This window comes from Drosophila serrata, unplaced genomic scaffold (assembly GCF_035046125.1).
Source record: "Drosophila serrata isolate PLE 108 unplaced genomic scaffold, ASM3504612v1 contig_241, whole genome shotgun sequence".
NCBI lineage: Eukaryota > Metazoa > Arthropoda > Insecta > Diptera > Drosophilidae > Drosophila > Drosophila serrata.
In genome coordinates this window covers 2453733-2479514 of record NW_028257139.1, presented here as the reverse complement: position 1 = coordinate 2479514, position 25782 = coordinate 2453733, and the positions used below count along the sequence as shown (strand labels likewise).

At 44.9% G+C, this 25782-nt stretch overlaps 5 protein-coding genes across 10 annotated transcripts; 2 read left to right on the top strand and 3 right to left on the bottom strand.

Annotated features, from left to right (window-relative positions):
• Positions 1-375: 375 nt before the first annotated feature.
• On the bottom strand, positions 376-6109 carry LOC110188650 (uncharacterized). 2 transcript variants are annotated; one of them, XR_015271416.1, is made up of 4 exons: positions 5695-6109; positions 3732-5635; positions 2614-3566; positions 376-2557 (listed from the first exon to the last, which is right to left on the bottom strand). XR_015271416.1 is itself a non-coding variant. In XM_020958427.2 (4 exons), the coding sequence occupies exons 1-4, from the start codon at positions 5754-5756 to the stop codon at positions 2473-2475; spliced, it is 2991 nt and encodes a 996-aa protein (XP_020814086.2). In that variant the 5' UTR covers positions 5757-6109; the 3' UTR covers positions 376-2472. The 2 variants fall into 2 exon arrangements, 1 of the variants encoding a protein (XP_020814086.2); XM_020958427.2 differs by having other exon boundaries at positions 3745-5635.
• Positions 5695-8348, bottom strand: LOC147643891 (uncharacterized). The gene is made up of 2 exons (XM_086831870.1): positions 8149-8348; positions 5695-6109 (listed from the first exon to the last, which is right to left on the bottom strand). The coding sequence occupies exons 1-2, from the start codon at positions 8189-8191 to the stop codon at positions 5835-5837; spliced, it is 318 nt and encodes a 105-aa protein (XP_086687996.1). The 5' UTR covers positions 8192-8348; the 3' UTR covers positions 5695-5834.
• On the top strand, positions 8261-11556 carry Amt (Ammonium transporter). Of its 4 annotated transcripts, none has more exons than XM_086831866.1 (4): positions 8261-8544; positions 9104-9603; positions 9667-10062; positions 10117-11556. In XM_086831866.1, the coding sequence occupies exons 2-4, from the start codon at positions 9170-9172 to the stop codon at positions 10982-10984; spliced, it is 1698 nt and encodes a 565-aa protein (XP_086687992.1). In that variant the 5' UTR covers positions 8261-8544; positions 9104-9169; the 3' UTR covers positions 10985-11556. The 4 variants fall into 4 exon arrangements, with proteins under 4 accessions (XP_086687992.1, XP_086687993.1, XP_020814026.2 ...); XM_086831867.1 differs by lacking the exon at positions 8261-8544 and adding an exon at positions 8855-8982; XM_020958367.2 differs by lacking the exon at positions 8261-8544 and adding an exon at positions 8884-8997.
• Hsc70-4 (Heat shock protein 70 cognate 4) lies at positions 11552-15472 on the bottom strand. The gene is made up of 2 exons (XM_020958492.2): positions 15260-15472; positions 11552-13811 (listed from the first exon to the last, which is right to left on the bottom strand). Exon 2 carries the CDS (start codon positions 13809-13811, stop codon positions 11856-11858), a length of 1956 nt encoding a protein of 651 aa, XP_020814151.1. The 5' UTR covers positions 15260-15472; the 3' UTR covers positions 11552-11855.
• On the top strand, positions 15300-25599 carry tefu (Serine/threonine-protein kinase tefu). 2 transcript variants are annotated; one of them, XM_020958491.2, is made up of 27 exons: positions 15300-15831; positions 15895-16003; positions 16054-16239; positions 16301-16521; positions 16578-16922; positions 16977-18083; positions 18169-18346; positions 18403-18572; positions 18625-18751; positions 18809-19176; positions 19230-19374; positions 19438-19558; positions 19612-19744; positions 19807-20103; positions 20151-20439; positions 20501-20883; positions 20952-21149; positions 21212-21362; positions 21419-21990; positions 22051-22566; positions 22629-22934; positions 23022-23997; positions 24062-24229; positions 24285-24661; positions 24719-24971; positions 25023-25280; positions 25339-25599. In XM_020958491.2, exons 1-27 carry the CDS (start codon positions 15631-15633, stop codon positions 25524-25526), a joined length of 8343 nt encoding a protein of 2780 aa, XP_020814150.2. In that variant the 5' UTR covers positions 15300-15630; the 3' UTR covers positions 25527-25599. The 2 variants fall into 2 exon arrangements, with proteins under 2 accessions (XP_020814150.2, XP_086687991.1); XM_086831865.1 differs by lacking the exons at positions 15300-15831; positions 15895-16003; positions 16054-16239; ... (8 more) ...; positions 19438-19558; positions 19612-19744 and having other exon boundaries at positions 19982-20103; positions 20164-20439.
• The last annotated feature ends 183 nt before the right edge of the window (positions 25600-25782 follow it).

Sequence of the window (25782 nt, the reverse complement as noted above, 5' to 3'; positions counted from 1 at the left end):
CAATTTAAATCAAAGAGAACCCCTATGTATGAATCTATACTTAAACATTTCTTTTTATGGGTGATAAATGAATATTCTCTTTGATATAATTGTTCAGCATTAACAACCGAGTCGATCTAGACATGTCCACCTTTATCTTCAAAATTAGCAAATATTAAATTTAAAAAAAAGTACGATAAAAATATAAAATCGTATATTTTTTAAATGTTAAACTATTAAAAACAAACTCAGAAATGCTCTTTGAATTCAGATTAATGTTGGCAGCAAGGGTATACCAATTTCGGTTTAGATTTTGTCTTATTTTTTTAACTTTTCGCTTATATCAATAGTCAACACGATATTTATCCATAGGATACAGACCAAACACACAATCAGATTTATTATTTTTCATTATAGACCAATTTATTTTTCCAGTTTTTAGTTGCAATTAAATTTAAATAGTTACAATACGACTTTTGTTCAATTAACACATTGATACTCGTAATATTTTGGTTTATTTAAGCAATTATCCATACAAATCTCAATATCGACTTGAATTGTATTGAATAATTTGTGGGTTGAAACGAGTTTGGTTTTTATTCGATTTTGGTAAATTTGTTTTAACTATATTCCACACACTAGTTTAATTATTATTTCTTGTTTATGGTTTGCAATTATTATACTACCATTACCAAGTATTTTTAGCGTGTTAATTCAATATATTTGGTTTTCTTGAGACGTCGTTTAATAGTAAATATATATGTAGCTTATTGAATAAAAATTCGTACTTAGCCGTGATGTACATATGTTGTTTTTCTGTTCATTGAATAGTTGGAAACTAAATTTTGATAAACGACTCGACTCGACTAATAAGTATATATTGAAAAACGTTTGATTTTAGTTTATTTAATACTATTGAGTAAGTTTTGTAATACTTTAATTTTTTTTTGTTCGCTAAACTACTCTCCCCGGGTTCTTGGGGCGACACGATTGCGTTGTGGTCAGTACACGCTTTGAGCATTTGATAACAGCAAGTCTTCGTTGAACATACAATATGTAGTAAGTACGAACTTAAGCAACAAATTGTACCATTTACACTTATCAGAATGTATTACAGCTATTTTGAGCATCCGTTGAACACAATACAGTTTATCAGGTCTGAGATCGATTACAACCAAAAGCGGAACAAAAACCATTGCCAAGTTCCTGTCCTTGTCCTTGGAGAATGTTAGAACTAAAATATACTATATATAAGAAAACTAAGTCTAAAATCAGGGAAATTTCCTCTCGGGTAACTTTGGCGTTTGTCCAAGATAGGCTTTGATTAATTGCTTGCATAACTCCTGGCTTAGTATCGACTAGTTTTTGCAAAATTGATTAAATCAGACAATTCATTCTTTAATAGAGAGCCTTTCCTTTCAAGACCCTAATACTCCTCTACCTGTATTTCATATACTTTACTTATATGCTTATATATCGTGCTCGTATCGTTGGCATTAGACTGTCATTAAGAAGCAAACGAAAGTTATTCTCTAGCAAGTCCTTCGTTATCGATCAAGAAACCGTCTAATGTCTATAAACCTTCACACCGCCTACGCCTAGCATGTTCGAAAAACGATTTCTTACTCCTATAAACTGACTTAGTTTTCTTTTATTTTATATGGTACATTCATTTCGATTCAGTTTTGGAAAAAAAATTACAATTTCAATTGGTATTTATAAAGCGGGGCAAATGGGATGGAATGCAATGTCGGAATGAGATTTCAATTCTAATACGTATTCTATTCTTTCCTCTACATATATGTATGTATGTATATGCAGATGTCAATTGGTTTATCCTACAAGTTGTTTTGTGCAATGTTCGGTGCAGCTGCAGGGGAAGAATACCTTGACTTTTGGTCACTACCTATATAGTATATAAAAAGTTGTTTAGATTTTACATACATACACAATTATTGACAGTTAACATTGGCAAAATGGCAGATGGCAGTTGGGCTTGACATCCTAATTATCAATTTCATATACATATATATGCTAAATATTTAACAGTTCCGCTAATAATGCATGGGCTATAATTGATTTATTTCCTCGGCCTGACTCTCTTATTCTATCGCATAATATACAGATTCAATTACATACATACATAGATATACATACAGGTGTGCATTTAACAAACACGCGGACTTACATGCTGCTGTTGGGTTGATGCTTATCGCCATAGCTAATATCTAACAATCAATTGGTTACTCTGCCACCTCCTACTCACACATATTTTTTGCCATAAATTATAGTATATTCAAGTTATATATATATACACACGATTTCTATCCTTCTTTGCAGCAGCCTTTAGTAGTTTTAACTTCGCTCTACTCAAGTTTATTTGCCTTCCGGGGATTGGGATAGTGTTTGGATGTGTTTGGAGCCTGCGTTTTCTTTAGGATGCGCTTCGGGGCATGGGATCGATCGGGCATCTTAAAGAAAATGGCTTAAATCTCATTCGTTAACATCCTCCTCCGATGAGCTGGCAGCGGGAATCGTCGAGAACTGCCAAGACTCCCGGTTGTTTTTACTAACTGAACTGTAACAGGAATTAGAGTTGTTTTACTTTCTTAAATTGTAGATAATAAGACTTACCCATGCTTCTTGGCATTACTGGGCAGAGTGTGCGTATTCCGGTAGTAGCTGTCGTGGGGCTCTTCCATGGTTTCCTCCAGCGACTTGCGCTGTAGAGTCATCGTCTCCTGGTGCGAGGCCGTCGAGCTGCCACCGTTCATTTCCGCATCCAAATAATACTTGGCACTCTGGGCTATCTTGCAGTTCTCGCACTCACTAAGGTAGTCATCATCCAAGCTGGTGTCGTTGGGCAGAAAGTGCTCCTTGGGGTTCAGACAATTCTTCGAAGTGGTGCACACGGGTAACTGTTTGTTGGGCGATCGTTTGCTGGATCCCCCGGAGCCGGCGCCGCTGCTGTTGCTCTTTGGAGTCAACGGGTACGTTGGCATTTGGCAATGGGCAATCGCCGGACTTGTGCCCGTTCCTGCTCCAGTCTCTCGCTTGACCCGCAATATCTTTGGCAGTGTGGTGCTTTTTGCCGGAGCTCCTCCCTGGCCAATCGAGCTGCTGTCCGGCGGAATGCTGATCACTGAGGGCACCTTGCTGACCACACTGTTGATGGTGCTGTTCAAGGATACCTTTCCGCTGATGTTTTTGGGCAGTGTGTACGTGACGTGGTTGGCCAGCGGATAGAATGTGCTCGAGTTGATCTTTCCGCTGGCAAGTTTCTCTCCGCATCCTGCGCCCGGACTCGCCGGCGGCAGCGTTAGCGTGGGAGTCTGCTCCTTGCGCTGCCCACTGGATGACGGCTTGCTTAGGGTGTAGATGGTGGACACGGCGTTGCTGCCGCTGGCGGACGAGGAGGAGGAGGATGTGGTGACCACGGTGGCGCTCTTTAAATTCGTTAGGCTTTTGTAGAGTTTCGGTGGTAAAGTCGGATTGCTTAGATCTTGATGATGCTGCTGCTGCTGATGTTGTTGTTGGTTATAGAAATGTTGCTGCTGTTTCTGCGTCAAACTCAAGTAGGCATCAACCTGAAAGAGACCGGTGGATTAGCCACGGGACAAAACTACAAATATCCAAATCGAGGAATGAAACCAGAGAGATAATCTTCGGAAACCAATATGTGTAGCTCTGCTCCAATTTCGACTGCGATCTCATTCCCCGCCATGTCAAGCTCTCACAAAGGGATTACTTACATTTCGAACTCACCTTTCGATTCAAGTACGCGCTGGAGAGGGAATCACCGCCCCCGCTGGACGCACTACGTCCCCCGTTAGCGCTACCGCTCCCCCCACTCGTACTTCGACCCCGTTCCGCAGAGCTACTGGATGAACGCTTTTGAACGCGTCCCAGCACAATCGGAGGGGCGGAAACCTCTTCGGGATGCTGCAGCGGAGGCGGTGGAATGATGGCGGACACATTGACCCCGCCACCTGATACGAGATGCGGACTGTGAGTCTCATCGCCCACCTGTTTGGAGATGGTGGCTATCTTTGGCTCGTGGCCACATCCGCTCCGCCTTAAAGTCCCTCCACCCGCCGCTGCCGTGATTAAGTCCTGGGCGTGCTGCTGCAGATTGGTCGATGATTTGGCTCGCTGTCCATAGGCTAAGGTGGCCGCATGCCGGACACCGCCAGATGTCGCCGCCCCCGGTGACAGGGAGCAGGTGGGCGTCGAGCTGCTGCTGCTTGAGGTGGTGGCAAACAACTTGCCAGCTCCGCTAAGAAAGGCATTGGCGTTGGCAGTGCTCCCCATGTAGGTCATCGGTACGTGCTGGATGGGACACTGGCACATGGGTTTCTTGTTGGCCTGCTTTGTGCCCACTTCCGATGTGGATGTAGAGCTGTTGCTGGTCTTCGGCTTTACCTGCAGAGGATCGGCCACAGCGAAATATCGCGGAATCGTGCGATGGTAGCGACGCGAACTAGATGGAGTCTTGCTGAGCTGCTGCTGCTGTTGTTGTTGGCTGTTCTTTAGGGTTCCGTGCAGAGGCATTTGTGTCGTCTGCGTTACCGAATCCGCTGTACTTGACGCTGGTGTAGCTGATATTGTAGCAATTTCCAGGGGTTGCAGGAGCTCCATTGCCGGGGAGGATATGGCCGCCAGCAGATGTTGCTGCTGCTGCTGCTGGTGCTGCAACACCTGGGCGTGAGTGGGCGTGGCCTGAAGTTCCCCACTGGCTGCTGGTAGGGAATGATAGCTAGCGGCACTGGCGCTTGCATTGATTTCCACGTCGGCTACGGTGAGATACTGTTGCTGCTGTGGCAGCTGGTGGAGCAGCTCTTGCGATCCGCGAGGTGTCGTCCTGCGGCCCGTCGAGTAGACAGCCGAACTCGAACTGGCCGCCGCTGTGGTCACACTGGCGCTGATGTTGAGATGGCAGTTCTTGTAGCTACACTCCGCGGAGACTGGCGGCTTTGGCATGGCCTGCAGACAAATAGATCCACTGCTTACCGGAGGCTGCATAAGGTGTTGCTGTTGCTGCTGCTGCTGCTGATGATGCTGTTGCTCCAAGGTAAGCTGCTGCTGCTGCTGCTGCTCACTCTGCAAGCTGTAAGGCGGTTGGTGGTTCTCCCCGGTGGCTATGGTGGTTACTCCGCCACTGTTGATGTTAATGTTAATCAAGTTTGTGGTGCTCTGGGTGTACTGGTTCGATTGGGGCAGTACTGGAGCGGCCGCGGCCAACTGGTGGCTATGCTGAGCATGCGGATGCGCGACCAGTTGTTGGGTATACGGCTGGTGGTGCTGCTGCGGCTGAGTATGCAGTTGAAGCGTGTGCTGCTGAAGGTGCTGGTGAGCCTGTACCTGCGCCTGGATCTGTTGTGCCTGAGCCTGTGCTTGGGCTTGAGCCACCGCCTGCTGCTGTTGCTGGCTGACAGTGGCCACCGCTCTCTGAGAGCTGCTGGCTGGTAGGCTCACCGTGCACTGTGCGCTCAAGGCTTCCGCTTGTGAAATAGCCACCGCTTCCTCATAAGGCGGTGGAGCTTCGCCTCGCGGGAAGTGCGGCTTCCACAAGGGATAGTGGGTGGCAGCGCCGCCATAGGAGTAGTCAATGGCGCTTAGATTGCCCTCCATGTAGCCCATGTTTCCGGCAATGTAACTGAAGTGCAAAAAAACATCAGATCATCTCCTTGAACACAGACACGATGGAACACTTACCCAATGCTGCCCACGATGCTGCGCTGATCCTCAGCATTCTGGCGATTCTCTCGCGCTCGCATCTTGCGCTGCCGCAACCGATTGACCAGGAAGAAGAGCAATGAAAGCGAGAGCGTGGCCGTGATGCCACTGGCCACCAGTCAAATGCCAAAGTCCGTGCTCCCGTCGCTGAACTGGTCGTCCAGGCAGATCACCTCGCAGCAATTATTGCCGCTACCAACGGTCTGAAAAGACTTGCACTTGCTGAACGCCTCGCAGAGTACCATCTTACAGGCCTTGGGCAGTCCGCTGTCGCAGGTGCACAGGCGGCAGGAGTCGGGTCCGGGCATGTAGTGCATGCCCGTCTCGTATAACTTCCCATTGTAGTCGCGGCAGTGGCCACCGGGTACTAGGCTTGAGCTCACCGCGTTTCCATCTGCAGAAGATCCAAAAAATCAAATCAAATAAAAAATCGGATCAATCCAAGCTCATGGTTTTAATTGTTAAAATGTTGTGTGTTACCAACGGTATTTTTCAAGATATATTCTTGAATACCCGCTTTTTGTTCAAAGGTGAAAGTAAATTCTTTCTCAAAACAGATAATAATACCACTAAATGTTGTATTCTACAAAAGTTGAAAATCTCGAATCTCGAAAATTTAAATGCATTAAATGTATCCTTCAAAATATTACGTTTTGGTAAAAAGAAAACTTATCTCTTGTTTGGCTTTAAAAGAAATTATTTCATATTTTTATATGCATTTTAATGGATTTGTAAAGCATTTCAAACGCCCTGTAATTAAGTGAGTACGATTTTTATTTATTGTTTTTAAATACAGAGTATGTATATGTTATTATTATATCAGAAAAATAATTACAATAAAAAAAGTCCAAACGACTTTAGATGTGAACCCAATCTTTTAAATGAATAATAACATCTCAAAAGTGTCACAGATATCACTTGGCATTTAAATGCAATCCAAAAGGTTCAATGATTTTGTAGCATACTTTTCTGATATAAAATACGCAGCAAGCTTAAGCAATTTTCGTTCTAAGCTAACTTAAATAAGAATTTTAACTGACGGATTCGAGTTTTGCTTTTATAAAATTAACAAGGCCAATTGAAATGAAAATCATTTGTATATATATGTATTTATGTTCATATGTAGACTCTCTTTTATGTTGGCAAAGATGTAGCTAAAATCTTCAGCGGTAGAAGGATCTGGAATATGCAGGACAGCCTCACAAATATGCACCTATAGACGCGCACTCGAATGCTTGGATGTTGAATTCTTTATTTTGGCACACTTGACCAACTTTCGCCTTTGCTGATTTAAAATTGCGCCACCAAACCACAAATACACAAACACATACCGAAGGAGCACATACAGCTGCAATGACAAAGTGCAGCAGGTGCTGTAAATCCTCCGCTCAATCGAGGAACGTGGAGAGTAAATCAGTGAAAATGAGATGGGGAGAGACGCGAGGAAAGGCCACAATATTTATCACTTGAATGAAATTAAATGCAAACGCATAACATTTTCGACATCATTTAAATGCTAAACAGCAAAAGGAAATTCAAATTAAAAACAAATATACATGCACATACACACTCTCAGCAATATACATACATGCATACATATGTCCATGTGTATGCAGCGGAAGACCGTATAAGTGGCAGAGGGAGGAGGAGGTGAAAGCGAATTTCTGGGCAGGAAACGCACGAACGAAAATGGCAAACAGGCGTGCGTTACGCCCCCGCAACAAAAAAAAGGAAAAATATCGCAAAAAAATGTTGCCGTACATTCGAGAGTTTCCAAGTGAAATTGGTGTGTAGGTGTGTGTGATAAATACATACACGCGTGTCACATACACACCCAGTTCACACCCATACAGAGGAGCCGAGTATACATGCAAAAAAATAAACACCATACACACACCACCCCCAAACAACCGCCCACCACAAAGCAGACACATGTATGTATATATACATACATATGTACATACAGGACCAAAGCTAAATTTTGCAGGCCACTTCCTTCGTATTGCCATTTCCATTTCCCCACCCAAAAAACCGTTATGCCCCTTTTCTCTCTCTCTCCCTCTTTGATTCTGCTTCTGCTCCGCTGAGAAAAAGAGCGAAACGAAGCGCAGAATGTGGGTTGGTATTGGTGAGTGCTGGCTCTGACTGTGTGTGTGTGCCCCGTGTCCCATAAATTGTGAACTCTGTGGCCATGGACCATATTTCCAATTATCGCTGAAGGAGCAATCCGAGCAATCGAAATTGATTTTGTTGAAAAACCTTGTGTTCACTCTCAATCAGTTAACATTCTTTTAATCGACAGATTTGTACATTAAAAAGCTCAACCTTTTTCGCATTGTCAGGATATGGGGCTAAATTTGCATGCTCGTTTGTCTGTGTGTGTGTGTATAAAATTTTTCACATTAGTTTTTCCCACTGGACCGTTCCCGTTACCTTTGGCATTTCCAATGAACGCAAGCAATGCCAAAAAATACATTTTGCACACGCTATTTAGAACTCTTCACACAACAGAATTAGTTGCTAAATTACTATTTTGTCACACAAGTATTTTATCCAAGTATTTTCAACAGTTTTTTGCGAACGTTCGAGCAATACCAACAACCACCGACGACGACGAACCGAACGAGAGTTTTCGCTCAGAAGTTCCGCTTCCAGGGTTCCCGTTAAGTTACCGTTGGCTGTTGGAACCACTTGACGCGTCAAGTTCCAGGGCTGCATTAATCGTTCGCGTGGGAGTCATTTAAACTTGTAACCGTTGCATTTCAAAAGTTTTTTGTTTGTGATCATCGGAGGAGGCAGAAAATATTGTTATACATAATTCTCTAAAAAGTAAGTCGTTAATTTCTGAATTATCTTCAGAATAAACAAAGAATTCATACAGATTATTAAGTTAATTTAGGGAACCTAGTTTGGAACAACAATTGGTCTACTAAAAAATTTAATTTAAGCCAATAAGCATTACCATATTACCAATATGCTTTATACATTTTTCGTAAATCAGCAAATAACTTAAAACAACCTTTCGAATAATTTGAAATTCAAATCGATTTCAGTGATACCTTTGCTAACTTTACTATTTCTATTCAACGAAATTAATTGTGATTTTAAAGGAATTTTCTAACATTGACGTTTTCTAAATACATATCGTATTTCTCTAATGGTTGTTAAATTCAATTTACCCAAAATGCTCGCATTAATTTTGCAAAATGCATTCGGCATGCGACCCCAAAGTCAAGTATAAACTTTAAGGGTCAGACAACAACAACAGTAAGAGATTAGAGGGTGCGCAAACAACACGCACATGGAATAATTTGCGATTTGCTGAACGACGATTAAGTTGCATTTAAACCAAGTGTAGAGGTAATTTGAAACTTTCATTTACTTGCAGGCAGCTGCTCCTACCAATTGGACTCCGATTTTGACAGTCAGCAAACGGCTGAGAGAGTCAACGGACATGAACAACGCCACAGGCACACTGGCAGCGGCAAAAGGAGTCGCGAAAAATCACAGCACCTATGTAATACCAGGCATGTACGACCTCTCTGTTGAGGACACCAACTGGGTGCTTACCTCCTCCTTCATCATTTTCACCATGCAAACGGGCTTCGGAATGCTGGAGTCCGGCTGTGTAAGCATTAAGAACGAGGTGAACATTATGATGAAGAATGTGATCGATATTGTGCTGGGTGGCTTCACTTACTGGCTGTTCGGGTATGGAATGAGCTTTGGCCGAGGCCCACTCTCCAATCCCTTCATTGCTATCGGGGACTTTCTGCTGGATCCACCGGTAGGCGATGCTCTGATGGGACAGATCTTTGCAGCATTCCTGTTCCAGCTGTCTTTCGCCACCACGGCCACAACTATCGTTAGCGGCGCCATGGCAGAACGGTAGGTTTGGCTTTAAGTTAAAAACTTTTGTTTTTTAATAATCCAAACTGCCTCTCCTTTCAGTTGCAACTTTAAAGCTTACTGTCTATTTTCGTTCCTAAACACCGCTGTCTACTGCATACCCGCGGGCTGGGTGTGGGGGGAGCACGGGTTCCTTAACAAGCTAGGCGCCGTGGACATTGCGGGCAGCGGACCGGTTCACTTAATTGGAGGTGCCTCCGCTTTCGCCTCGGCCGCCATGCTGGGACCTCGCTTGGGCCGCTATTCAGAGGGCTACGACCCCCTGCCATTGGGCAATCCCGTCAACGCCTGCATGGGTCTCTTCGTCCTTTGGTGGGGCTGGTTGGCCTTCAACTCGGGCAGCACCTACGGTGTGAGTGGGTCCAAGTGGCAGTATGCGGCTAGGGCGGCCGTTATGACCATGATGGGATCCTTTGGCGGCGGATTTATAAGCTCAATGTATGTAATTAAGACCTTGTTTTTTGTATATTCATCTTCTTCATTTTCCAAAAGCTACTCCTTTTGGCGCCATGGAGGCGGCATGGACATCATGGACCTTATTAATGGTGTACTTGGATCTCTGGTGTCAATCACAGCTGGCTGTTTCCTGTACCGCGCCTGGGAGGCGCTAGTGATCGGAGCCATCGGCTCACTATTCTGCGTCCTGGCCATGCCACTGTTCGACCGTATGGGTGTGGACGATCCAGTAGGTGCCAGTGCCGTGCACGGAGTGTGCGGAATCTGGGGTGTCATTGCCGTGGGTCTGTTCGCCGATAATCCCATTCCCCTGGACACGACAAACGGTCGCAGCGGATTGTTCAAGGGCGGAGGCTGGTACCTTCTAGGGATTCAGACGCTATCGGCTTTATGCTTGGTCTGCTGGGGCATCTGCTCCACTTTCTTGCTGCTCTTCGTGATCAACAAGATAATACCCATACGCATGGATCCGCACGAGGAGCTGCTGGGCGCCGATCTCACCGAGCACCGAATCCGGCACTCGCAAATAGGCTTGTCGCGGGCCATCTCCGCATTGGCACCCATTAAGGTGGATCTAAAGGAGATCGCCGGCATCCAGCCCATTGGTATTAATCCTGGTCACGAGCGCAGTATTGAACAGTTACGGGCAGCGGAAGACAAACTGCAGCAATGGCAATCGTATCTCGACCAGGTGAGTGCTCCCAAGTCCAACCATCTTAAGTCAGATGCCGGTCGAGACATCATTTTCAAGCCCAGGACAGCGGGCAACGTCTTTAACCGGCGCCTTCCTGTCCGGGACAATTTCAGCGGTGGCCTGTATAGGCCCAACAATAGTGACTTGCCCGTTATCGGTGGTCCATCCTCAAAGCAGGAAAAGGACCCTAATTTTGCTTGGGTGGATTAGAAATTACGCTTACAATTTATAATTCAACTAGAGTATTATGAATTTTTAAATCTTTCGACACTACTAATTTTAACTAAATTTAAAAATACCTAAGGTAGAAAATTATATTACCGCCTAAAAATATGCAACGATTTGCGGACGGAATGTTCTAGAACATTCTATTGCAGCCGTGCCTTTTCTTTAATATTCTTAATTTGTACAATTACCTAAATTCTCCTTTAAAACAGACAAATATAGGATCGCTTACGTCCGAATAAAAAAGAATGTAATTAGTAAAAGAATAACTTTGTCCTATGTTAGTTTTCTAGAAACACTTGCACTTAATCTCTATAAACAGGCCACACCCAGTCTACCAAAGCTAATATCACACGCACTGTGCTTTAACACAGATAGTACGGAAGATAAGATAATCATCTGGAATAAATAGCAAACGAGATAACAATCCAAAGTACAGCGTAACCTATATAACAATTTCAATCACTAAAATACGTCTACTTCGCTTTGTAATAATCGAAAATATAAAAGTTTAAACAGTTCTCCTGAATGGGAATAATAACAATTCAATAGATTGCAATTCTCAAATTTATTTATTGAATTCAAGTACAAGCAAATATTGTTTGGATGATCGATCGATGACAATAATATAATATATATTATTATGGAGCAGTGTTTGGTTTTGTTCTAGTATGAAATAATATTATAAATGATTTTCGGAAGCAGTTGTCGTTTGTTCCGATTGGAATTGGTGGCTGATTTAATGTTTTGTAGTGATTTTCTAATTTAGAATCCAAGTTTTGTTTAAGCAACTCTTCTACTGTTTGGTTGGTATTTTGTAGCTGGGAGAATTGTTACTGTATGGGGGGTGATTGATTTAGTCGACCTCCTCGATGGTGGGGCCAGCACCGCCGGCACCAGCAGCTCCAGGAGCACCAGCTGCTCCGGGCATGCCTCCAGGACCGCCGGGCATGCCACCGGGAGCACCGCCAGCGCTCTGGTAGAGCTTGGTGATGATCGGGTTGCACACACCCTCCAGCTCCTTCTGGCGGTGCTCATACTCCTCCTTGTCGGCCAGCTGGTTGGCATCGAGCCACTTGATTGTCTCGTTGCACTTGTCCAGGATGACGGTGCGGTCAGAGTCAGAAATCTTGGTCTTCAGATTGTCCTCATCGAGGGTGGCCTTCATGTTGAAGCAGTACGACTCCAGACCGTTCTTGGCGGCGATGGTCTCCTTCTGCTTCTCATCCTCATTGCGGTATTTCTCGGCCTCGTTGACCATGCGCTCGATGTCCTCCTTGGACAGACGGCCCTTGTCGTTGGTGATGGTGATCTTGTTCTCCTTGTTGGTCGAACGCTCCAGGGCAGTGACGTTCAAGATGCCGTTGGCGTCAATGTCGAAGGTCACCTCAATCTGGGGTACGCCACGGGGTGCGGGAGGGATGCCCGAAAGCTCGAACTTGCCCAGCAGGTTGTTATCCTTGGTCATGGCGCGCTCGCCCTCGTACACCTGAATCAGCACACCGGGCTGGTTGTCCGAGTAGGTGGTGAAGGTCTGGGTCTGCTTGGTCGGGATGGTGGTGTTGCGCTTGATCAGCACGCTCATCACACCGCCGGCGGTTTCGATACCCAGAGACAGAGGGGTGACATCGAGCAGCAGCAGATCCTGCACCTCCTGCGACTTGTCACCGTGCAGAATGGCGGCCTGGACGGCGGCACCATAAGCGACAGCCTCATCGGGATTGATCGACTTGTTCAGCTCCTTGCCGTTGAACAGATCCTGCAGCAGGCGCTGCACCTTGGGGATACGAGTAGAGCCACCGACCAGCACGATGTCGTGGATGGCCGACTTGTCCAGCTTGGCGTCGCGCAGAGCCTTCTCCACAGGGTCCATGGTGCTGCGGAACAGATCGGCGTTCAGCTCCTCGAAACGGGCACGGGTGATCGAGGTGTAGAAATCAGTTCCCTCGAACAGAGAGTCAATCTCAATGCTGGCCTGGGTGGAGGAGGAGAGGGTGCGCTTTGCACGCTCGCAGGCAGTGCGCAGACGACGCAGGGCGCGCTTGTTGGTGGTCAGATCCTTCTTGTGCTTGCGCTTGAACTCCTGCACGAAGTGCGTGACCAGACGGTTGTCGAAATCCTCACCACCCAAATGGGTATCACCGGCGGTGGACTTGACCTCAAAGATACCGTCATCGATCGACAGAATGGACACATCGAAGGTGCCGCCACCCAGATCGAAGATGAGCACGTTGCGCTCGCCAACGGCCTTCTTGTCCAGACCATAGGCAATAGCCGCAGCCGTGGGCTCGTTGATGATACGAAGCACATTCAGACCGGCGATGGTTCCGGCATCCTTGGTGGCCTGACGCTGGGAGTCGTTGAAGTAGGCCGGCACGGTGATGACCGCGTTGGTCACAGTCTTGCCCAGATAGGCCTCGGCAGTCTCCTTCATCTTGGTGAGCACCATCGAGGAGATCTCCTCGGGGAAGAAGGTCTTCTTCTCGTCCTTGTAAGTCACCTCAATCTTGGGCTTACCATCAACGCTGACCACCTCGAAGGGCCAGTGCTTCATGTCCGACTGCACGGCGGAGTCATCGAACTTGCGGCCAATGAGACGCTTGGCATCGAAGATCGTCTGGGTCGGGTTCATCGCCACCTGGTTCTTGGCGGCATCGCCGATCAGACGCTCCGTATCGGTGAAGGCAACATAGGATGGTGTGGTACGATTACCCTGGTCGTTAGCGATGATCTCGACCTTGCCATGCTGGAACACTCCCACGCACGAGTAGGTGGTGCCCAAATCAATACCAACAGCAGGAGCTTTAGACATCTGTAAATAATTCGATGGGGGAATCTTTTAGCTTATATATTTCTCTCTAAATTTTGTATAAATGTATATAATTGCAATAAGACACGATAGAATGAGGTTTCAGTTAGACAGCATAGTCATCGCCAGCTGTGATCAAATATTATTACATACTGTTGTTAAGGGTTGTCAATGTGTTTTAATAATCACCAAGGCAATACAGAACATAGTTTTTTATTTCCCCCTAACAAGCGCCATCTTATTTGGCCTTTTACAGCTTTCGTTTTTGTGAAACTTTTTCGCTATATTTCTCAAACTGGTTGCCGAAATTGGCGCATCACGAGTTATGACTAACGGCCAACGCGATCAAAGCGAGAGTTTTGTTCAAAACGGCAAGATCAATGCCAAAACGCGGTAACAATGGCGGCCGACGCAGCTGCCATGGCTTTTTCCGAGAAAGGTGCGCAAAAAAAAGTAAAGAAACCACATGGACAAAGACGAAAATTCTGGAATGCTAAATAAGCAAACACACACACATGGAGAAAACCACGCTGTCGAAGCCAGGTCATTTTGGAGGGTTATTCGTGCACAATGGGTGCGAAAGAGACAACCATTCTGCTGAGGCCGACAAGGGGCTGTTTTTGTGTGTATTAGTTTTACCCGCTCACAAATACACACACGTGCGTGTACTTTGGATGCCGGTTGGCAACGTGTTTTCTATCTAAATATATTTGAAAACCCACATAAAATATAGATTTATGGATATGAAGACTATTTATAAACCAGCCGCGTCTATCAGATGGATCCGACTCATGTCTGGGTGGGAATTAAGCATGTTTCTGAAGAGTGTTATGTGGGTATGATTAAGTATGCATGTGCCGCTGACGTCCGCCGGTGTGCGTGTGAGAAGCCGCACATTTTACCATTGGAATATTCCAGAAAAAGCGCAACGACACTTAAAATAAATTAGCAATTACGATGACTAATTTGAACATTGATTTATATGAAGATAATTAAAAAACAATGTCAAGACCCCGTTGGATGACGCAAGAATTTTCACATACATATACAGTCACAAGCCGTATACAAATGCAATGCGACTGTGAGGCGGCATTTCCCAGTGGAATATTCCAGATAAGCGGCAATCACGTTGTTCTTCGTTATTCTGAGTAATTAGTCATAACTATATTTATCTACCATTAGCTTAATTATTTCTTGAAATCAAGAAAAAAGTACACGTTTGTGTAAGTGATGTGTGTGAATGATGGCATTACTAATTAGGGGTCGAAAGTTCGAGAAGTCTCATTTCACTATGCAAGTATTGATTGAATAAGGAAATTAGTTTTGCCCCAACAGACTTGGGGGCATTGACGTCGAAAAACACGTGGTTAACTGTTCTTTTTTTTTGTTAGATCAAAAGCGTTTAAATGCACTTCTTACAACAAAGACGGCGTGGAATTCTTAGCACTTACCTTGTGTTGTTGAGTTAGAAAGTACTAAATATAATCGTGTAATTGCTACTTCACTATTCTGCCGAGCGGTCACGTTCGATCAGATTTTTTTTTTCAAATACGCAGATGCATACAGACGCACGGCCTTTTATCAGAGCTGCGAAATAGTCGATAAATCAATACTTCAATCGATGATATCGATAGGCCTATCGACTAGTCGATTCCTCATATTCTGGTACAGTGGGCCCAGCTGGCGTAGAGGAGGAAATACTCTTTTTATGCCATATAAACGGAAAAGCCGCCGGGCACACTACACTTTCCGCGGGAAGAATAACAAAAAACAAAGCTTAAATTGCGCTTTTCGGTTAAAAAAGTAATGTTCTGGCACCAGAATGAGCGCTCTCTTAAACGAAATCCAGCGGATCATCGCAGAGCTTCGATCGGATAAGCCATCAAGCCGAAATAAAGCCATCGAACAGCTGGAGGAAAAACTGGTCAACTGCAGAGAGAGCTTGACTGCTCTATTGCTGGACAAGCGATTCGACTTGTCGTGGGCAGGACTATACGATGTGGCCAAGGAGGGACTATTCAAGGTCTGTGACATTTCCACCGTAAATTTTAACACAATCTGAAGCATTAGTTTTGCTTATAAATAGCACGCACAGAGCTTACACGATGCCAACGAGAAATCCTTCAAAACCTTGGCGACCAAGACTTATTTGTACGGCAATGTTCACGACAGGATCGTCAAGTACAACTTGGACGGTAAGCATTGAATGTGCACTTGGACCTTAGTTAACTTATGTATTCTTCAGCTGGCTTGGAGTCGACAGGAAGTGGCCACTTTCTGGCAAAGACAAGTCTCTTTAATGCGTTCGAGGAAATGATAAAGTCGCGGGTGGTTATTAATCACTTTGGAGACCGCATTCTAGGCCTGCTGGACAGGGGCATTTACTCTTCTGCCAGCTATGTGCGCGAACTGAAGATCAACGAGTACAGTCGTAAAGAAATATTTATTTTCAAAGCTTGCTTTTATACGTAACTAGATTACTTGGCTTTTAGGAATCCTCTCCTACCTGTTTGAGGTTAATGTTGGCGGGGACAATTTCCTCCACACTACAATAATGAAATGCATCACAAAGACAGTCACTCTGGCTAAAGATCGAGTTCAACTGCATTGTGACATGGTGGTATATCTGCCCGAGCTGAAAAGCTTTGCAAGCACGGCGATTGGGGCGAGGAAGACAGAGATTGTTCGTCTCTATTTGATTTTCGTCACAGAGGTGGGCTTAAAACTTCTCTTTGCTTATATCCTTGCTCACTCTTTTGTCTATGTCAGCTTTCGGTTAACTACCATCACCAGCTGTGCATCCACATGCAGGAGATCCTGCCAAAGCTATGTGAGTTCCACAACGAGGATGTGTTCCGCGATGACACCCGAAACCTGTTCTTCCAGTGCGTCATCCATTCGTTGCGATCACTATATCCTAAGCTGGTTATGGGTGATTTCAATACACTTGGCGTGCCTGTTCACGAGACGTGGCACCAAACTCTGATGCGACTGAAAACCATTGTAAACATGGAGATCCGCAAGAACTCCCTTCCGCGTTACAAGACAGCACAACTGAGCAATGATAAGTTTTCAGAGGCCTTTATCAAGATGTCAGCGTTGGTCATGTATATTGTAGGGAATAACAAATTATTATTTAAGTGTATACTTTAGTTACGTTTCTTGCAGGTTCTTTGGCATTTGGAGGAGGCCAGAAAACCGGATGAAAACGGAGATGGTGACGTACCCAAGAAGGTGCCCAAAACTTCGGATAAAATGGATGAAATTTTCGCTCTTATTGACAAGAAGGAGACCACTTTCAACGACGTCTGGTTTGCCATTTTCACAGAGCTGCTCCAGATAAGCAGCGTCATCCTGAATGTGGGCAACTACCAGCAGTCGCTGGCCACAGTTTCAGACATAATGCAAATGTATGGCAATGCCAGAAATCTGAAGAATCTTCATCTGTGCATGGGCAGCCTGCTGGAAAAGGAACAGGAGCTATTGAAGTCGAAGTCGATTCAGGAGGGCTTTCTTGCTGAATTGTGGAGTAGGATGGGGAACCACCTGATAACTGAGACCACCACCAACAGCGAGGAGATCAAGGAGAAACAGTTGGTGCTGCAGTTGCTGATCAGGCATCACAAGCTGAGTCCGAAAATAGTCACCAGCCTAGTGCAGAACATCACCACAAATGAAATGATGAAGCGTAACGAATGCTTTGCCACCATTCGGGAGATTTACATTCATGCTGCAGAGTGTGGTCAGGACAAAGCCTCCGCAGACTTGGAGCCCATAATTGCGTGGGCCTACGGGTGCGGGGAGAGGACCAGCGCCACACAAGTCATACACAATATAGCCAGCATAGATGCCAAGTTGCAGGCGGACACCTTTGCGATCTGTATCATCAACTTCTTGGATCAGCAGCAGCTGGAAGAGCTCTCTAAGTCAGAGCCCAAGGCGATTCCCGCTGAGCAAAATCTTTTAGCATACAAGTATAATAAGCAATTGATATGCCTAGACAAGGAGTATGCCCGACCCTTTGTCTCAATTGCTCAGCTGCAGAGCGAAACAAAGAATTGTCTCTACCAGACCAACTACGAGTGCCTTATGCGCAATCTTAACTACCAATGTGTAAACGATAACCAACCCGCGGCCATTTTAAAGAACCTTAACACTCTGCATCGGTTGACCTGCACAATGGAGAGGCTTTTGCACTACAAAGTGTTCGATTCCGGGAACTTTGAGGCTTGTCCCCTGATCAAAAGAATTGGCCTCTTTCTCAGTCACATCGAGGTATTTGGGTGTAAAACGAAAACTTTTATTAGATACTTTCATACTTTAATTTATGTAATATTATTTTTGTATTTATGGTTTATAGTTCCAGTACAAAGCTAACTGTTCTGAGATGCTGGATGAGAGCGATCTGCGCGAAATTCTGCGGCTTCAAATAGCCGTGCTTGAAGTCTTTAAATCGAATTCGATTTTACTCAGTTATTTGGAGAGGCAGCCTATAGAAATGATGGTGGAATTCATTGGCTCTGCCCTCAAGCTGTACTGTAAGTTTTATATTTATTTAATTAAACATCTTATTCACATGTTTACAAAATTCTAGCCATGCGGCGAGAGCGCTCTGATAATGCAGATCATTTGACGATAACTGCTCAGTGCTTGCACATTTTGAGTGGATTGTGTGCTTGCAGTTCGCATCAGGAAGAAACATTTGAGCAGATAACCAAAGTGACGATGCGATGGCGGCCTCAAGATGTGCTTATTGTAACAAAGGTGGGTGGCTACCATCTCATCTCGATTTTGCTAACATATTATATATTTTTAGGAACTGTGCAGCTGCTCAAGTATTTCCGATGCAGTCAGCACTTGGCTGGTGAGCAAACTTAAGACAGTCTTTCAGCTTCATCATCTTGATTTGGATGTCATCGATAAAGTGGTCGACCATTTGCCCAGTAAGCAACGATTTATATTTTCACATAATTCATTGTCCTTAAATCTCCTCCTTTCAGCAATTTTCCAGTTTGTTTACCAAATAGAACATCACTTGGACGATATGCTAATGGCCCTTAATTCTCTGCTAAGGATTGCCATTAAGAAGTCCTACACATCCCAACTTACGGCGAAAATCGTGCAGTGCGTGGGTCTAATTGCTGAGCGTTGTCCTGACATTTACCAGCTCGAAAACTTTACTGTGATATGCAAGTCTACGGGGAAATTTTTTACAATGCCTACATTGGAAGTGCGTTTTGCCACCCTGTTCACCTTCACCATCTTGCTGGATACAAATTGTGTGACCAAGGATGCTATCGCGAACTCTCCAACTCACTGGGAGTTCTGTCGCGAACTCTACAATAGCATCGAGTTCAAAAAGCTTTCTGTATGTAAGAGATATCCTTAGTGGTCCGTAGCTCAAGAGATTTTCTTTCGTAGATAAACGACGACGAGGACGCAGTCCGGAATAGCAATGCCATAATAATACAAATGCTGATTGCAATTTTTTTGAGGAGCTCATTTCATCAGGAGATTGCTCTCAAGGAGCTGCTTTATCAGTGCGCACTGCGCAGACTGCCAGAAAGTAAGTTTCCTTACATGCTACGATTTTATAGTTTTAGTCTAATGGTATTTACTCTTCTCACAGGTGAGTTTCTTTCTCTACGCGGTACAGTGCCCGGATACGGACGAACCTTGGTAGATCTTATACGGCCATATACGGATTTCCTGCTGCACAAGTGGAGCTCACAGGGCTGGCCCATTTCCAAGTGAGAAGGTCATCTAAATAAGTGAAACATTTGTTGTATTACTTGCCCAACAGGTTCCCCTATTTTCTGTGCTATGAAAATAAGAATGATTTCCGTAGAGCTCATTCTAGTAGGATCATGGCATATGTATTTCTATACGGCAAGACTGAGGATATTGAACGCTTCAGCAAGTCCATCGGAGAAGAGGTACCTATACTAGTTCATATCAATTCGATCTAAAATTTCAGTGATTGCTTCCGTTTCCGTAGGTGGCCCTTCCCCTAGTTGCCTCCTATGTTTTGGCCAAAAATGCATTTTGCAGCGAAACCGAAGCTAAGGAGTTCCAAGATAATCATCAAAGGCTTTCGGAGAATCTTAGATACTCCGAGCTTAATGCCAAGGATGTTGATCTCAATGTGGAGACCCTTTGCTGTGCGATAGGCCTGCTTGGTGACGATCTGCAGGAAATGAAAAGATTACTGGGTTCCAATGTGCCCATCAGCAGAGAAAGCAACTGGTATACACTTTCGGTGGAGTCTCTTTTCGATTGTCTTAACCTTCACATTGTAAGTAGTATTTTTAAATTACTACTTTTACTAAAATAAGTTTTTAGGGCTCCCATAAAGGTTCTTCAAGAGGGGACAATCGCATCCAGTCTATGTCAACACTTCAGATCAAACATCCTCGAATATTGGTCGATCTTTTTGGTCGCTTGAAAACCAATTGCTTTACATCCAGCTTTACCAGTCAGGCATTACGTTATTTGTTTCTATATTGCGAAATTGCTGATGCTGTTTATGAGGCTGCTGCCCAGGAAGCAGTCAAGACAAAGGCTGCTGTCGCTCAATGTTCCTACTTTGTTCGCGACATTTGGTTTTTTGTGGTTCGTTATCTTCATCACAGTGAGTTTTAATTAGTATTTAAACGTATTATATTAATTAACATTCTCGAATCGTAATGCAGCCAAGTCCATCCAAGTACAAATGTGTGCTCTTTCGTTTCTTGAACAACTGCTGACCTCCAAGCCAATATTTACTCATGAGGAGTTTACAACACACATGGCAGAGATAGCTAAGCTATTGAGTGGCTTTCGACGGGAATGCGTTGCCAAGGAAGTAAAGGAGAAAACCAGTGAAGTCGTAAAGATGATTCTGGAATGCTACCATTCCCATATCAATTTGCATTCCTTTCTCGAGGACACGACGGAATGCGAGTTCTTAAAAACTTGGCGAGAGAAATACAATTCCAGGCTAGAACCAAGCAAAGACATGACTGATGTGGCTAACTATCTACGTTCGTTTCTCAAGAGACCCACTGCTGAACGATTGCGAGACCTGAGAACCTATGTAAGAGTCCGAATATTAAAGAACTAAGTTTATTTAATGCTTTTATTGAATACAATGCTCTCCAACAGGTTGCCGAACACAAGGACAGTCTTCAAAAATATGAACGTATATTATTTGAGGTCATAAGTCGCTTGATTCAAATGGCCAGAGATTCGGTTAGCAAGCAGAGCAGTCTGGAAGCCCTCAAGTGTCTGGCTCAAATCGGACCGCTGAAGTTGTCAAATGTTTCATATTATTTCCAAACCGACTTTGATTCCTTTGAGGAGGTATACACTATAATCTTCTTAAAATATTTGTTTTGTCAATACGTTGCCATTTTTCTGTGCAGTCGGAGAATCTGGACCCTATAGAGAAGTTCGTGAACGTCATCTGTGAGACCTTGGAGAAATATTTGTTTCACTTTGATCCTCACACTCATGATGCTCTGGTTTCCGTAGTCGTTCAAGTTGTAAATAGCCAGGGTGGCTCAAAGATTACGGGTTAGTACTTCAGTACATTCTCATTATACATTACTTACATTGGATTGTTCTTTTAGGTCGCTTTAAAAACATTAAAATCTTTGCTGTCAAGCCTCCGGAATCTAGTGTCTTGGATGGGTACAAGCAGATTTCTCGCATCGATTGGTTGGCTGCACTGAAAGCCACTCAAGATTTGAGCTATGAGCCCTGGATGTGCGCCTTCGTTTCGAATGTTTTCACAGATTGCGGCTGGCTAGAATTCGGTGCGTTGGCTGCCAAGTCTTTGCCTTTTGCCAAGACCTGCCTGCAGCCGTTCATCAAGTTATTGTTGGCCAACAATCAGGAGCAGCACTTGGAAAGTCTATGCCCAATGTTAGATTATTTTTTCGAACGCTTTGTAGGCTCAAGGTCAGAGAGCTCCACTCCGAAAATCTTTCACAACAAGCGCGCCATCAAGAGGTTCCTTCACATCTGCGAATGTATACGAGTGGTGAATAATTGGAGTATTCCCGTGGATCTGAGCAATGTGGTTATGGCTAGTAATCACTGCCAGGCCTACTTTTTGAGCATTATGTACCTAGAGCTGTGGGCTTGCTCAAAGAGCATCAACCCCTTGACCAACGTTTCTTTTCAAGCCTCGGCAAAGAAGGTACTTAGGAAATCAGTCTCTCTTAAATAAGTTATTCCCTAAAATCACCTATATTCACAGGCCTACGAATCCATTGGGTGCTTGGATGCTATTCCTGGCTTTGTGAATCCCATGCTCTCTCGAGTGGACTTCCTTGGTGGGAGCAACAACCTGACCGCTATCCTATTAGAGTCAGATCCTCTGGATAAGGCCAACAGCCAACTGTGCATGGATATTATGAAGGGCAATGGCTTGTGGTCGTTCGCCAAACTCCAGCAGCAACAAAGCACGGAACCGGACTACGAAATCTTTTGGCGCCTAGGCCAATGGGATTTGCTGACAGACTCCAAGCAGCAGCAACTACAGCAACTGGGGACGAGGACTTCATTCAATTTCGAGCAAGAGTTCACTCGGCATCACTTTGTGGCCCTCAGAAGCATTAGCCAGAGGGAGGAGGAAAACAGTCTATCGGCCATTGACATGGCCTACAACTGTGTGCGCGACATACTGCAAGAGATCAGCGTAGAGTGCCTGCAGAGTGTGTACAAGTACCTGACTTGGCTATGCTCGCTCCAGCAGGCGGAGGACTTTTGCCAGGTGATGTGGACTTAATGTGGACTGTACAATTAACTCGGCTTAACTCTCGCTCCGCTATACAGATCCAGTTTGGCACCCAACTACCTCCGTCCCATATGAACCAACTATTCCGTAAATGGCAGATAGAACTGGAGCTCAATTACGGCAACTTTGCCTGTAAGGAGTACGTCATTGCTCATCAGATTGCTCTGTTTAAGATGGCCGGTACACGAGCGACACGTCGGTTAACCGATTTTTACAAGGAAAATCCCGTGGACACATACCTGTTGAAGGGCATTGGGGAGTGCAAGGCAGCGGGCAAGCTGAACTTAGCAGCGAAGTATATCGGTGTTCTGCGGGAAATGCCAGATATTACGGAGTCTACAAAGGTAAGTAAAGCGTTTAGATAACTCTCTCTATATACTCTTAAAAAATGTTTCTTAATGTAATCTAAAAATCTTGGTTATTCATTTCAGATAAGCGTCCTACTCGAGGATGCCGAGGTGAATGTAAAAATGGGCAATCATCAGATTGCCAAGGCCATTCTGGAGCATGTGACTACCAACGATCAGTTTATCTACTGCCTTCAGCGAGTACCGGCTCTACGAATGCAGGGCGAGTTTCTCATGGACTGCAATGCTGCGAGCTTGAGTTCGGTTCTTCACCACAAGTTCAACGCTTCGCTAAAGCTGATCGATGACTTTGTACTCCATCGCGAGGCCCTGAAAGAGAAAACTTCAAACATCGGGCAGGACCTCGAAGCTTTTGCTAATCGGCACCGAACAGCTGCCTATGCCGCCATGGCCAAGTATGCTGACAGGGAGTACCAGCAGCTTTATGAGTATAGGCACTCGCAGGACTACCAAACGTTGCTAGACATCATTGAGCAGAACCGTTCGACGGCTGCAAAGGTGTCGCAGCGCGAAAACAGAGACCGACGGATTATGGGCCTTCAGATGAAGAGCTATGCCAGACTGGACGAAGGGCAGTTGCAGAGGATAGAGGCTAAGCTGACTGAGCACCTTTGCTCGGCGGTCCGCAACCACATGGCTTACTGTCGCTTCGACAGTGGCTTCTCAAGCGCCGCCATCTACCGCATCATCTCGCTGTGGTTCACCAACGCGTCCAACGAGCAGTTGCAGCAGTGTGTTAAGGAAGAGATCCTCACAGCTCCAAGCTACAAGTTTATTTGTGCTGCTAACCAACTGACCGGTCGGCTTAATTCCAAGAACAAAAGCCTGCTCAAAATTCTTACGGAACTTCTGGTGCGATGCGGCCAAGATCATCCGCACCACATCTTCTACCAGCTGTATCCGCTGGTCTATGCCCACCTGGATGGAGAGAACAGCAATACGGAACGAGCGGGGATTGCGCAACTCATTATTGACAAGATCTGTGAAAAGAATTCCTCAGCAGCTGAAACCAGCAAGCAGCTGGAGTCGCTCCTGCCAGGTACCCTTGGGATTAAGCATTATTAGGTAGTATTTTTTACCTGCTTCTTGGTTTTTTTTCTTAGCTCTCATCAAATTCGCAAACGAGGGCAAGACTGAGAACAATCAAGGAGTTTCTGATCCTGTGCGCTACAAGCAGTTCGAAAAGGTTCGACGTATCCGCAATCTGGACGCTGTTCACTGTCCTACCCTCGAGCTGCCGGTGATGCCCAACAAGGAATACAATATAACAAGTATGTACTGGTCCATAGATCATTGCTTTAATTACCATACATTACCCCAACACAGGCATTATCAAGTGGAGCAACGAGATCTCCCAGTGTGGCGGCCTGAACGCTCCCGTCAAGGTAATGTGCATCTGCTCCGACGGCCAGACGCGGGCTCAATTGATTAAGGGCAAGGATGATTTGCGCCAGGATGCGGTGATGCAGCAGGTCTTTGGAATTGTGAATGAATTGCTGCAACAGGATGCGGAGTTTATTGAACGTAAGCTGCAGCTGCGTACCTATAAGGTCACGCCTCTGTCCATGCGCAGTGGCATTCTTGAGTGGTGCACCAACTCCATGCCCGTGGGTCATTACCTCGTAGGGGATGGCAAAGGAGGCGCTCATTTGCGATATCGTCCAAGCGATTGGGCCAACTACAAGTGCCGCAGCCTCTCGATGGTAGGATTAACTATAGTTTATCTAGATATTTTGCCTATATCACGTAAATATTTACAGACCCATCTGAAGTCGCCCAAGGAGAAACGCTATGAAGTATATAAGCTAATTTGCGAGCATATTAAGCCAGTTTTCCACTACTTTCTTCTGGAAAAGTTCCCTATTCCGGGCGAGTGGTTTGAAAGGCGCCTGGCTTACACGAACAGCGTGGCTACCACCTCTATGGTGGGCTACGTCCTCGGATTGGGAGATCGACATACACAAAACATACTTATAGACCAGCAGACTGCAGAAGTCATTCATATAGATTTTGGTAAGTCTCTGAAACTAATTGGAGACCTAAAATAATAGATATTTCTATTAGGGATCGCATTTGAACAGGGTAAGATCCAAGCAACGCCAGAAACCGTTCCCTTCCGACTGACCCGCGATTTTGTGGCGCCAATGGGAATATGCGGCACAAAGGGTGTCTTTGCGAAGTCCTGTGAGGCCACCATGCATGTTCTGCGTCGCTACAAGTCCGTGTTCACCACAATACTGGAGGTACTACTCTACGATCCGCTCTTTATTTGGGGAGTTTTCAAACCGAAGCAGTCCTCGCAACTACCCTCCCAGCAGTCCAGTAAGTTCATATCTTCCCATCAACTCCTATCCCAGTTACATTTGGTATATTTTTTAAGATGAGGAATCGGTTAATCTTGTTGCCCAGCGTGCTTTGCTTCTGGTGCAGAACAAACTGGAGGGAAGGGAGGCCGGTAGTACCCGTGGTGATTCAAATGTTGAGGCGCAAGTGGAACGATTGATCAACGAGGCTACCCTGCCGAGCAATCTGTGCATGCTCTTTCCCGGCTGGGACCCACAATTGTAACTATCACATCACACTTGTTATTAGATATTAACTTGCTTTTTTTGTACTATTTTGTATTAAAATGTATAGGTTGAAAATTATGCATTTATGTAAATTCATCAATTGTTAGGATTACTCTGAGTACTTTCTACATTTGTTTAAAGAATTCCTTGTCTGCTACCGTAAAGGAAAAGCCCAATTGATATATATTATCATACTAGCTTTCATTCAAAACAGTTTTTTGATTTTCATTGTATTTCGGTTTTATTTTCTAATC